At 42.9% G+C, this 13,566-nt stretch overlaps 1 protein-coding gene across 2 annotated transcripts in view; it reads left to right on the plus strand.

Annotated features, from left to right (window-relative positions):
- Positions 1-13,566, plus strand: part of ITGA1 (integrin subunit alpha 1) — an 880,323-nt gene that overhangs the window by 741,866 nt on the left and 124,891 nt on the right. For both annotated transcript variants that reach the window (XM_085631246.1, XM_085631248.1), the window contains exons 21-22: positions 7,640-7,711; positions 11,903-11,979. In XM_085631246.1, coding sequence (XP_085487372.1) covers positions 7,640-7,711; positions 11,903-11,979 — 149 coding nt within the window. The remainder of the gene's footprint in view (positions 1-7,639; positions 7,712-11,902; positions 11,980-13,566) is intronic.

Genomic DNA, 13,566 nt, shown 5'->3' on the forward strand with positions numbered 1-13,566 from the left:
TTGAAACATAAAGAAAACCGCCGGAAAACAAAGCGCCGTGAAACGATAGTTGAAGCTGCCCGCGATTACAAACGCATGCGATGTCTTTAAAAAAAAAGTGCAGCAAGCTTACAATAAACCTACTGTGTCACGCCGCTGATGAGAGATCCAATCCCGCAGGGCGTGGATTAAAGGAGACATGGTTGCAACAATCAGCGAGTGGCATGCCTTCAGTGCAATCATTGCACTGTCTTTGGCATAATTCGTGACGCAAAAGGACGCGCACAAATCAAAACTTAAGGCGGAGCTGGGAGGAGGCTTCTGGAATCGTATCGATTCCAAGAAGCCTCGTATGACGAGACAGCGCATGCGCTGCCTACGTCAGGCCGAGACCTAATGAATGTGTTCTCAAGTAACACAACTTGTGCTCGTGTGAAGCGCTCTGATACCCGATACCCTCGGGTCAAGTTCACGCTATATAAAACTCTGTAAAATAAAAAATAAAAAAATACACCAGACAGTCAGATTGAGCACTGGTAAAACTCTAATGTGGAATATGTGAAAGAGGGATTCCAGCTATGTCAAAGAGAATCACAAATCGCTGCTGCAGTTGTATGAAGGGAGAATGTATCCTTGTCGACACACTCAATGGATATCTCAGATGCCTTTGCCTCATGCTATAAATTCTTGTATCACTCACAACACTCACAAACCAGAGAAGGATTCATAAGAGACTTGCATTTACCCACTCACACGCGAGATTACCAAAGAAGAGATAGCACAAGCCATCGCCTATTTCTTTACTTTTAAATTCCCAGAGAAAGACGGCTTACCCAACAACTTTTACCAAGCTGGAAAAGAATTACCAGTGGCAATGCTGTATGAAGCATTCAGAGAAGCTGAAAAGACAGATACCCTGGGTCACATTTCCAGCAAGGCTGTTAGATAGCTTATACTGAAAAGGGGTAAAGACACCAAAGAATGTAGTAGCTGTCGCCCCATCCCACTTGCCGCACAGACATAAAGATCCTAGGTAAGGTAGGTGTGGCACATCTGCGTAAGGTACATGAGGTCAATTCCACCTTCTCTAGGACATGCAGGCCTTCACAGTCTCCTTAGATACCAGAAATGGTATTTGAAGAAGGAGAATGGTGTTACCTGATAAAAATATGGAGTGAGTGAGCTTAGGGCATGACTTCTTTTCAAAGGTCAAATGCGCCTTTGCAATACAATGGAACAAATAAACAGTGGTCGGTTTCTATTGGACAATTTCCTCCTTACATGCGAAATCCAGAAGGCTGGCCTTTCTTATTGCTCTTGTCCTATTTACACAGGAGCCCTTACAGGCGTCAACAAGATGGTCCTCCTACATCAAACAAATTGACAATCCATGCAGACAGTTTAAAACTTTTTTATTTACAGGTGACATGTTCAGGATGATTACTGTTCTAGACACTTCAAAATCTTACTACAAAGATAGCAATGTTTACCCTCTTCTTAGGCTATAAAATGTAGTGTGGAAATATGAGGCTCTCCCTGTGTGCCACATCACCACTAAAGACATCTTGGGACATCATGCAACAAGCTGAGTTCCAAAGGGCCTTATATACTTGGGCATATGAGTAAAGAGAGGTCTGACGCCCCACTGATAAGTAAGACCCATAATGACAAAGCACATTGGACCTCTTTGGAATTTTCAGTGTGGGGTAGATTTCGAGTGACTACAATAACAATTTCGCCCTGATGTAACTATATACTTAGAATGATCCCTTAAGTAATTATCTCTCATACTTTGGCTATAATTGATGAAGATGTCAAATCATATGTGTGCAGATCAATGTGCCCTAAATTAAACCTACAGAACCTTCACTCATACCCCATTTGTGCACATATTACTTAGTTGGAATGCTATCACAGATGGTACACTTACTACTAGACGCAGAACACACTCCGCTTTGGGTCATTTAGGAATGGAGCGTCAAAACCTGACATCTCTATATATAGACCCAATCTGCCCGCATGTACCCTATACTGTGAACCACCCAGCATGAAGGGGAACAAGCCCATAGGGAACTGAGGGGCTTATTTATGAGCACTTGCGTCACTTTTGCGCCGCCGGTGCGTCACTTTTTGTGACGCAGCAGCAGCGTAAAAATGCGCCATGTTGCATCATATTTACAAAGTGACGCATCTAGGTAGATGCGTCACTTTGTAAATCCCTGCGCCACATTATACCTGCGCCAGGTATAATGGGGCAGATTTACAAGCCCCTTGCACCTCTTTTACGCCACCGTTGCATCACTTTTGTGACGCAGCGGCGGCGCAAATACAGCACCATGCTGCGGGGTATTTACAACGTGACACATTTGGGAGATGCGTCACGTTGTAAAGCCCTGCGCCAGAAGTAGGCGTTCCTGCGCAGGGGGGGGGGCGTTCCGTCGCAGGAACGCCTCTTAAAAGTGGCTGAGTGAAATCTACAAGATTTCACTCAGTCACTTTTGAGCCCATGCTGCGTCAAAACCCTGTGCCTGCTTGAAGCAGGCGTAAGGATTGACGCAGCATTATGAAGAGCCTTGCTGGAGCTGCGTCGTGCTTGCGACGCAACTCCAGCAATGTGCTGCCTTTACGGCACAAATGCGTCATGCATCTGTCTGGTTTTTGCCCCATGGTGCGCCGCATTGTAAATGCGGCGCATCCATGGTGGCGGAGCCGTGACGCACAATAACTGGCGCATCCCTGCTGATATGCAGGGATGCGTCAGTTATTGTAAATCTGCCCCAATGTATGCAGGGTGGGCGTTCTGACGTAGGTAAGCCTCGTAGAAGTGACGCAGTGAAATCTATGAGATTTCACTGCGCCACTTCTAGGACGCAAATGCGTCAATATCGTACGCCTGCCTCACAGCAGGCGTAAGACTGACGCAGGCACATTGAAATGGGACTTGCCCATGTTAAATGACTCATTGCTGAAGTTGCGTCACTTTTGTGACACACTCCAGCAATGCGCCATTTTTGCGCCTACTGATACGTCAGAAATACTGACGTATCTGTAACTCCTTGCGACATGATGTGTCATATTATAAATATGACGCATCCAGCATGTCGCAAGGAGGGCGCAATGAAAAGTGACGCATCGCTGTTTTCACACAGCGATGCGTCACTTTTCATAAATGAGGCCCTGAATGTATAGTGTTAAACTTGGCACTATTAATGAGGGTTTCCCTTCCATTTTTTTGTTGTTGCCTCATCTGTTTTTGCTGGTCTAGATTGCCAAAGTGCAAGTGCTCCCTTTTGTAAATGGTTGTATGGATTAGTGATTCCAAGATTGGTTATTTGATTTACTCGTCAGACCCTAGTACAGTGCACCATGTGTGCCCACGGCCGGTAAATCAAATGCTGCTGGTGGGCTTGCAGCACTGATTGTGCCACCTACAGAAGAGGCCTCTAAAATGTGCCATTGCAGAGCCTGTGTGCAGTCTGGGACTGCCATGTCGACTTGGCAAGTGCACACACTTGCCAGTCCCTAAACCTTCCCTTTTCTACATGTTAGTCACCCCTAAGGTAGGCCCAAGGTACCCCTGTGAGCAGGGTGCATTGTATGTGTAAGGTAGGACATGCCCTGATGTGTGTGGCATGTCCTGATAGTGAAATACTGCCAATTACACTATTGCAAGGATATCTGTTCCCATAGGCCAGAATGGGCAGTTAGCTTATAACTTCTTATAAACATAACTGGCCCGAGGAACAAGATAGGAGAATAAGGGTTATTGTGCCTGAACTCAGAATGTTAAAGTGCATCTTTTAGTGAGGGTGATTTTTACATTCTGTATTTTAGAAAGTGGGTATTTTCTTGCCTATCCATCCAGTGTGCCTCTGCTAGGTTTGTGTATTACATGTCTGGCTTGTGAATGACAGGAGCTGGGAGAGGGCAGCGGCTCCAGCAGTCTAATAAGTCAGGGCTAGGCTGAATGGGACCTGGGTTGAATTTAGAGTTGGGGAGGAGATTTCCTTTCACCTTCCTGGGCCAGGTCTGCTTTCAACAATGCTGTCTCCACCTCCTGCCAAGAAGCTGCAGTACAGACACTCTCTGTCTTCAGAGAACAAAGAATATGTATAAAGGGGGACCCAGACCCCAGAACTTTATATCACTTCTGGGAATCAAGAAGAACCTTTGCCAAGGAGAAGAGCCAGAGAAACTGATGAGGAATACTGCCCCTGTGCTGTTTGCTGTCGGGTGTTGGTCTGCAGTGGCTGCTTGCTGCCAAGGAAAGGAAAAAATAAGGACTCTGCTGTTTGCTTTGTCACATGCTTGGAGACAAAATCTTCAATGGCTTGAAACTGAGATTACCTTCTGTTCTGAAGTCTCAGGGACACAAAGACTTCACCACCAGCTTCCGTGAATTTCCTTGCTGGGAATTCTAACCTGCACAGAGGTGCCTGCTGCTGTGTAGGACCGCTAGAGACTGTTTGTCGCTGGGAGCTGGAAGATCGACGCAACAAGGAAGAAGCGTGTCGCATCCACACCGATTCCCGATGCATCGCCGAACCACAGGAAGAAGCTGCCACATCCGCACTTGGTTCCGATGCCTCACCGAGCAACCAGGGAGAAGCGCGCCGCATCCACATCGGGTCCCGATGCATCACCGAGAAGACCGTTGCAGCACCTGCCGTGCAGCTGCAAAAGATCACGCATCATACCGGACCGTCGCATCGCATCGCATCGAGACGCCATTTTGACGCAACGCACCCGATCGTTGCTGCTTATCGAGGAACTATCTTGTCGTAACGTAATGGGAACGCAGTAAGAAATAGGCGCATCTCTTCCCCGGCGCTGCAGTAAGGAACCGACGCATCACCTCCTTTGAAGCACGGAACTGACACATCACCTTCCCTGCGACCCTTTTGTTTGTTTTGCGTGACGCACCTAAGGTACTTTGTGAGAAAAGTGTTGCATTTACAACTTGCATTGAACTGAACTATTTCTACTATTTGAAAGTCTTATTTTTAATACTGTATTGTGGATTCTTGTCGTTTGGTCTTGTTTAGATAAAGGTTACTTGTTTTTCTAAACTGGTGTGGTGTCCATTTGTAGTGTTTTCACAGTTACTTCATGTGTTCACAAATGCGTTACACACTGCTTCTGAGATAAGTCTGTCTACTCATGCCAAGCTACCAAGGGGGGGAGCAGGGTTTATTTTAGGAGTGTATCCCCCTTACCCTGACTAGAAGCAAGGGTCCCTATTTGGACAATGGTGCAAACCATTGCCAACTAGATACCCCTATTTCTAACTTATACCATTTAAAACACAACATCAAAACAGGGTGCCCCCGATAGGTTGCTTTCAGGTCTGGGAGAAAGGGGGGAACAATAACAAATATATACAAAAAATCCCACTTAACCTATATTTCTTTGGATAGGCTGACAACAGTTCTACTGGGCTAACCATGATAACATCATAACACACTTACAACATCTTTATCTTTTGAATTTTTTCCATATAAATTTATTTTTGGTTATTCAGAATCATTTTTTTAACTTATTCGTATCAAAATAGATTTTTTTTTGTATATATTTGTTACCATATAAAACACTCCTAAGCACCCTTGTGGCATACACCAGGTATAGGAGGTAGTAGTATTCACTGAAGGAATCACATATATAGATCTGTTGTTGTTGGACAATAGGATCAAAACATTGAATGAACTACGCATATAATTCTCATTGCTGGGAACATTTCGTAGGTAGTGCTTGCAATTGAAACAATCTGAAATGGCAGAAATAGAAGGCTGGATATCAAATTGTCTGAATCACCTATCATACATTACCTACAGACCTGGGAATAAGCCCAAAAATATGATAACCACCCTATATAACGTTCTGCTTGATAACCTTAACTCTTTACAGACATTAATGAGTGCCAAACTATACTATCAGACTGTATTGCACAAAGATTACCTTGAGGCAGAATGGGCATACTTACTGAATAATTATGACAGATACTTAATGGAAGCCAAATTAGAGTTTATGTACCCTGCAATTGGAACAGGGCCCTGTACAGACTACACAAAGCAAATTATTTGCCGCAATCAAGCTATTGTGCTGCAGCACAGCCATGTGTGACTGATTACATGTCTTGTGGAACTGGCAGATACACTTAGGCCTTCTTCAGGACCTAATGTACATACCAAAACTGATAAACTATAAATACAGATGGTTGGCTACAGCGTTTGCAGAAGCAAATCTCTGTATCCTGAGACGACAGACGACACGTACAGTTCCATAATGGTTCTTGGAACTTTCCAGGATAGTTAAGCAAGAAGTATTGTGCGCAAGATGTAAAAAGAAACTCCTTAAGATCAAGAATTACATGAACAGCTAAATTTAAAAAGGTGTTGGACTGTTTTCTCTCTTGCTACTCTATACATTAACCAACATACTAAGGGGCATATTATCAAGAAACAGCATTAAAATTATCGCCGCTTTAGCGGCAGAAAACCGCCGCTAAAGCAGCGACAATGGGCTTGATAATATGCCCTTGAGAATTCCCATAGAAGCCCATGTTCTGGTGTCAACATGGGCTTCTATTGGAATTCTCTGCAGCATATTATCAAGCCCATTATTGCCGCTTTAGCAGCAGTTTTCTGCCGTTAAAGCGGCGATACTTTTAACGCCGTGCTTGATAATATGCCCCTAAGTACTTAGAAATGGATCAGCTCTAACAACACATCCACCATGCTGCTTGATAAAGTAGAGAACAAGTAGAGATGCACAAATGGAATCTGAGCACAATTCAATCACAAACATATCACACTACTAGCTTAACTTTTAAATTTAGTTTATAATGCTAGCATAACAATAGACATGGGCGTCTGTAGTCCCCTCACATACCATCATATCACTGCCTCATGTAAATTCCCAAGTCTCTCACATTAGAATATATACATTACATCTAGGAACCCATTTAGGTTAGAATAGCTTTAGACATTTATTAATAACATGCAATCAAATTACAAATATTCCTTGAGTATTTCATCTCTTTCCAATGTTTTCCTTGTATTGTCACCACTATTTATTCATTGACATTGCAGATTTGAAATGCTTATTGTTTGTAAGGATTATTCTCTGCAAGACTTATACTGTATGGTATATACGACAAAAGAAATAATTGCTGCAATGAAAAATATCAGAAAGCAAGTCTGGAAATATGTAGAAGTGCAACATATTCTGCAGGAAAAATTTATGATAGGGATGCATACTCTTAAAAACAATTCAAATTATAGTTTTAGTTGTGTAATTTTAAGGTTAATGCATGGTAACTATTAAAAAGTATCATAAATATTACCAATTGTTAAATATTCTGTAGTTTTCACTCAGAAAATGTGTTTGTCACCGTCAAGAATAATTTTTGATTATGGTTTTCTGTATCAAAGTGTTTGATGACTAGAATATTTCCTATGTCAGACACACAGTTTATTTATTATTTTTGAGGGGTATTGTTGAGAGTGGATTCATCCATTTTACCCATATTAAATATAACTAGTGAAGATAAAAGATATGATTGCAGAGTAATTAATCAATGTTCATCACAATAATTAATTTGGTTCAGATTGAACTGATAAAAACTTGAAATAATAAATCAGGTACTTTTATCTTTTCCCAGAAAGACAGCTGTGAATCCAATCACAATGTTGTGTGCAAAGTTGGATACCCTTTTCTTAAACACAAAGAAAAGGTGAGTAAATGAGGGTATTGAGAGAATTCAAGTATGTATCATTTAGTAAATGTGCTTAACTAATACCATGCATTAAATATATATATAGCAGAAACATATTTCCCAACAACAGCACACATCGTTATAAAGACTCGGTCAGTGGACTGAGCCTTGAAATTCAAGAATAAATCTATGATTATTGTGAAAGGTTTGCTTCCCCTGAAAAATTTTATGATCATGTAAGTCATATTCATTCTTTTAGTTCTCAGCGCATGTGTGATACACCTATGATCTGAAAATGTTTAACTATTGCGTAGCCAGTACTAAATGGTTGTTTGTAACCAGAACTTTAATATTTAATACAAAGGAAAATAAAACTAAAACAAAAACCTAACATGGATCAACAAAACAACACACCAATACAGTACAAAACACAGCATACCAACACAAAGGCAATATACCACATCACCATCACAACAAAATGCGGCATAACAAATATGCACAAATGTTCTTATTACACATTACTACATTCACAGCTTTGCTTTCATAATGAGGTTGTAAACAGTGTTTCTACTAAACACTGTTTTCCATACCACTAAGGATATGTAGTAAAGTGAGTCAAAAATATTGTGTCATGCAGCTCTATAAGTAAATAATATAACTGTGAAGCATTTTAAAAAATAACCATATGTTCACGTAAATTGACAACATTTGAGAAAAGCATATTTAATAAAGAGGCTGCCTTTTTAGAACTAGGCGAGCTGTTTATGGGGGCCATCTTGAGCGGTTAGCGCTCTAGTTGTTGATTCTGGGGGTATAAATTCACCGCTTGCACGGACGCGCCGCTGGCGCGCCTAAGGCAAGCACATCTGCATCAGTCCACGCCTGGACGCTGCCGGCTGCCCGGAAACTCTGCCCGTTTTTAAACAGGTACAAGATGTCTCTCTTAACATATTCAAAAGACTTGCTGTTGGATCTTAGGGTTAAGACTCTTGAGTATGGGGTGTGTGGGGTATATCTCAGTAGAGAGGGGGGCACAAGGCTGTAACTGTTCTCAATGTGGGTGGTCTACGACACACATTCAGCAAACTTTAGACCCCCTTCACTCTGATCCCTCAAGCGATCAAGTATTAAAAGAGCAGAGCACTGGGGAGAGAAACCAGATGAGGCCAGTACAAGGAGCTCCTTTTCAGGGTTTGTATTTTAACGCTAGATCTATCCCTAAGCATTCCACAGAAATTTGGGACTTCCTGGAAGATTTGAAGCCAGACATCTGTCTCCTTACCGAGACTTGGTTGCAAAACCATTCTACACCTGCCCTGGCAATCGCCTTTCCAGAGGAGTACACAGTTACGGGATTAGATAGGATGGTTAAAAAGGGGGCGGGCCTGGCCATAGCCATGTGCTCTCCGTATTACATCAAAATGGTGGACACGGTCTCTACCACTAGTATTGAACTAATGGTGTTTCGGCTGGAACCTTTTCAGGTGGCTAGGTGGATGGGGGCAGTAGTCTATCATCCCCCAGGAGAAAGCAAAAAACTGTTTTGTACATCACTATTGGAATCTCTTGCCCCATATATCCTGCAAGCCGACAACTTTTTACTTGTCGGGGATTTTAACCATCACTTAGAGGACCTTTCCAATGCAGACTCGGAGTGTCTACTGTCGGCCATGGAGTCATTAGGTCTCTCTATGAGAATTCACAACCCTACTCATGTAGCAGGACACACCCTGGACACCATTTTCATGAATATCTATGATTTATCAGTAGAACCTCCTCTGGCGTTAACTTGGACCGATCATCTGGCACTAAGATTTTCTTTTAGAAGGTCAGAAGTACGGCTTGGAGGAAAGTCACTCCTGCAGCATTTAGTCGGCGTTCAGAACCCCCTCATTTGAAAGCTGTGCTGCAAGTGAAAAAGCCCTAGAAAGATGGGAGGCCTCCATTAGCGACACCTTAGACAGCATCACCCCACTCAGAGTAGTGAGCACTCAGGAGAGGGCTGCCCCAGCCCCCTTGTACTCGGAATGCCTTAAAAAGAAAAAGGCCCTGTGTAGAGGTAGCGAGAGGAAATGGAGAAAAACTAAGCTGTCGGTGGATAAGGTGGCCTATAAATTGGCACATAGAGTCTATTTAAAAAGCTGTAATACAGCAAGAAGAGATCATTTAGGCACGCGAATATGGGAGGCAAAGAGCTCCTTTAAGGAGCTCTTTAAGATCCTTAAGGAGTTCACAAACCCCAGGGCTAATAGTCCCTCCCTCCTACACAAAGGCTTTGTGATGACTTAGCCGACCATTTTAAACAGAAGATCGACAAAAAGTATAGTTCCTTGGGTGCAGTGGAGGTATCGAAGGGGATAGTCCCTCTCCGGACTGATACTTCATTACCCAGGCTCGATTCTTTTGTAACCATCATCACAGAGCAAGTGGAGTCTGTACTTGCGCTTACTAAATCAGGCTTGCCATTAGATCCGGTCAGAACTAGCGCCGGTCATATCTTCCTCGCTCTCGGAGGTCTGTAACATTTCTTTGGCCGCGGCTACATTCCCCAGGAAATGAAAGAAGGCGCACATCAAACCTCTGCTGACAGACCCGGCAAACCTGCAAAATTATAGACCGATTTCCTTCCTTCCGTGCTGTTCCAAGGTCATGGAGACACTGATTAATCAACAACTCTCGGGTTATTTGGAGCAGAATAATCTATTGGACCCCTCCCAATCAGGCTTCCGGGCAGGGCATAGCACCAAAGCTGCCTTGGCGGAAGTCACAGACACAATAAGGATGTCATAAGGATAAGGGGATCCCTACAATGTTAGTGCCCCTTGACCTGTCGGCGGCCTTCGACACATCTCTCATAGCATCCTGCTGGACAGGCTACGAGAGATTGGTGTAGGAGAAATGGCCTTAGCCTGGCTACAATGCTTTCTGACCAACAGAACACAATGTGTCCAACTGGATACATTTGTGTCACAGACCACATTATTGGACAAGGGGGTCCCCCAGGGGTCCATTTTAAGTTCTACCTTGTTCAAAATCTATGTGGCTCCTCTGGCTGCCATTATTAGATCTTGCGGTTTTGAGACGATCTCGTATGCGGACGACACCCAGGTGATAATCTCCATTGAGACGGATCCCGCGGAAACCAGAGCTTGGTTTAAGCCCTGTATGTTAAAAATAGCCACATGGATGAGTAAGAACTTCCTTCAGCTTAACTGCAACAAAATGGAGATTCTCCTGTTTGGGAAGGCTGAGGAACTATGGTCTGCGGACTGGTGGCCTATAGAACGTGGGGAAGCACGCAGCCCAGGAAGGAACCTGGGAATTATGATTGACAATAAACTCTCTATGGAGGATCATGTGAAGATGATCTCAGGCAAATGCTTTGGAATAATGCGGATATTGAGAACGATTTTTCTGTGGATCGCCTTTGCGGCCAGAAAGACTCTAATACGGGCACTGCTAGTTAGTAGACTAGATTACGGTAATTCACTATTAGTTGGAATGAGGGAGGAATCTATCATCGAGGCTGCAAGTAGTTCAAAATACAGCAGCGCGGCTGGCTCTCAACAAACCGGTACACACCCCATCATTACCTCTCTTGAGACAATTGCACTGGCTGCCCATTAGGAAGAGAGCAGTTTTTAAGCTCTTGTCTATAGTGTTTAAAGCACTTTAAGGGACGGGCCCAGCGTACATAATGAAGAAGCTAATTCCTTATGTCCCCATGCGCCAACTGAGATCGAATAATCGGAAACTGCTCTGTCCCTGGAAAATCAGTAAAATTAAAATGGGTGGGCGTGCATTCTCTCATCTTGCCCCCTTCCACTGTAACAGACTACCAGACGAGATTCGAGCCTGCACAACCCTGGTGCAGTTTAAGAAACAGCTTAAAGCATGGATGTTCTAACTGTCAAAAGTCAGCGGTAGTGTGCCACCAAGGCACCGAGAGATCCCTCTGGGGATGATTCGTTGCACGCTACAAGTCGTAATAATAATGATAAAAAAAACACATTTCAATGAATCAAAGATTTCATAAACGGTTAATCACAGTTTGTATATTTGATATTGTGGCCTGTTCCTTGTTCTCCTGATTCACCTGCAGTTGGTACACAATTGTGAATAAAATCTTGCTCTCCTCTTGATGTTATTTTGAACTGATTATATTTTCTATTCTATTAGGTGCCCTAATCTAACATTTTCTTTTTGTAGATGGCTTTCAAAGTAGCATTCCAGTTCAGCAGTTCTTCTCTTCTAGAGAAGGCATCCTTCCATATACATGTAACAAGGTCAGTTAACTGAATCTTTCCATATGTAAACTTTGGTTTCCTCAATCAGTCTTTCTGTCCCCGAGTTTTCTAAATATGTGTAGTGACAAAGAATACCAGCAAATGAAAACTATAACAACAGTCTTTCTAAAATGTCCTTGTAATATTGTTGCAAAAAATAATATGTTGATCAACATAAGAGTTGTCTGAAATATGCTGTTGCATTTCAAGGTTTTACACATAGCTGGCAAATGTCCGTAACAGAGCCAAATATCTTAAGTAATGCAATAAAGCGTGTTGGAAGAGCACAGACATCACAAAACTGTGATAGTTTAATAACCTGAGAGGCCTGCACGGTTCTATTGAATATGCCTGACGCGCCATAAAAGTCTGTTATACAAAGTAGTTTAACATTTTTATTTGTATAGTTCAAATTCACCAGCGGTGTGTCTTCGCACTAAACAAGATGTTTATTGCATCTGTGGAGTATACAAAAAAGTGATGGATGGAATGATTGACTTAATCGCACCCACTGATAATTACTTCAGGCCTGTTCCAGTCCTTTGTTTTTTTGTCCACCATGCCACCTCAGATTATACCCAGGCATATGCAAGTCAGGCTTGTTCTTGTTCCAGTAGGAATAGTCCAGCCCAAATTGCTAGACCTTGTCCTCTCTGAACTAGTGACATTCTGAACACGCATTTCATGTCTGGGCATGCACGTTGCTGTTAGGTTGTCACAATGAAATGGTGGTGGATGAAATACATTACAATATACAACACAATAGGATTTGTAAAGCGAATGGCTACCTCCGAAAAGGTGTCCCAGCGCTAGTGGTCCTGCGATGTACTGCAGATTGATCCAAATCCAAAGCGGAGTAATTATTTATCAAACAGGTATGGTTTCGGAAGTTTATGGAAGACTAATTCAGAGGACGCAATACGGAGGGTTGAAGGCAAAGAGTTGCAAAGTTTGGTGTTTAAGTAGGAAATGAAGCAACCGCCTCTTCTCACCTTACTAATCCTCGGCAAATATAGAAATGTTTGTCCATTAGACTGCTGGTAGGGAAGCAGTCTTTTCAAATAGCCGTGGTCTTTATGCTTGCATGCTCTGAAGGCAAATGCTAGGGATTTAAATTTAATACGGTTAACAATGGGCGACCAATAAAAACTGCTCAGAGAAGCTGTGACTAAGGGTGAGCAGCTAACTTCAGAATCAGCCGGGCCGAATCAGCCGGGCCATCGCATTCAGAATGATCTGCAAGCGATGGAGCAGATAGGCTGCTAAACCTGGATATAAGCTGTTCGTGTAGTCAAGTTTTGATGTTACCAAAGCACGAATGACAGCTTTACGGCTCTCCTTTGGGATCAGATGGATCATCTTCCTAATTGATTTCAGTGTGAGAAAACAGCTGGCTGAAATAGCTCTAACCTGAGGTTCAAATGATCGACTGTGGTCAGATTTGGCCACAAGGTTTCTGACCACTGCTGCAGGAGAGGGAGGGGAGCCAAGCTCTGAGGGCCAACTGTTGTAAGAGTCTGGATGATGGTCCATTAAAAAAAAACATCTCTGTTTTATCAGAGTTTAACTTAAGGCAGCTCACATGAA

This window comes from Triturus cristatus, chromosome 2_1, assembly GCF_964204655.1.
Source record: "Triturus cristatus chromosome 2_1, aTriCri1.1, whole genome shotgun sequence".
Taxonomy (NCBI): domain Eukaryota; kingdom Metazoa; phylum Chordata; class Amphibia; order Caudata; family Salamandridae; genus Triturus; species Triturus cristatus.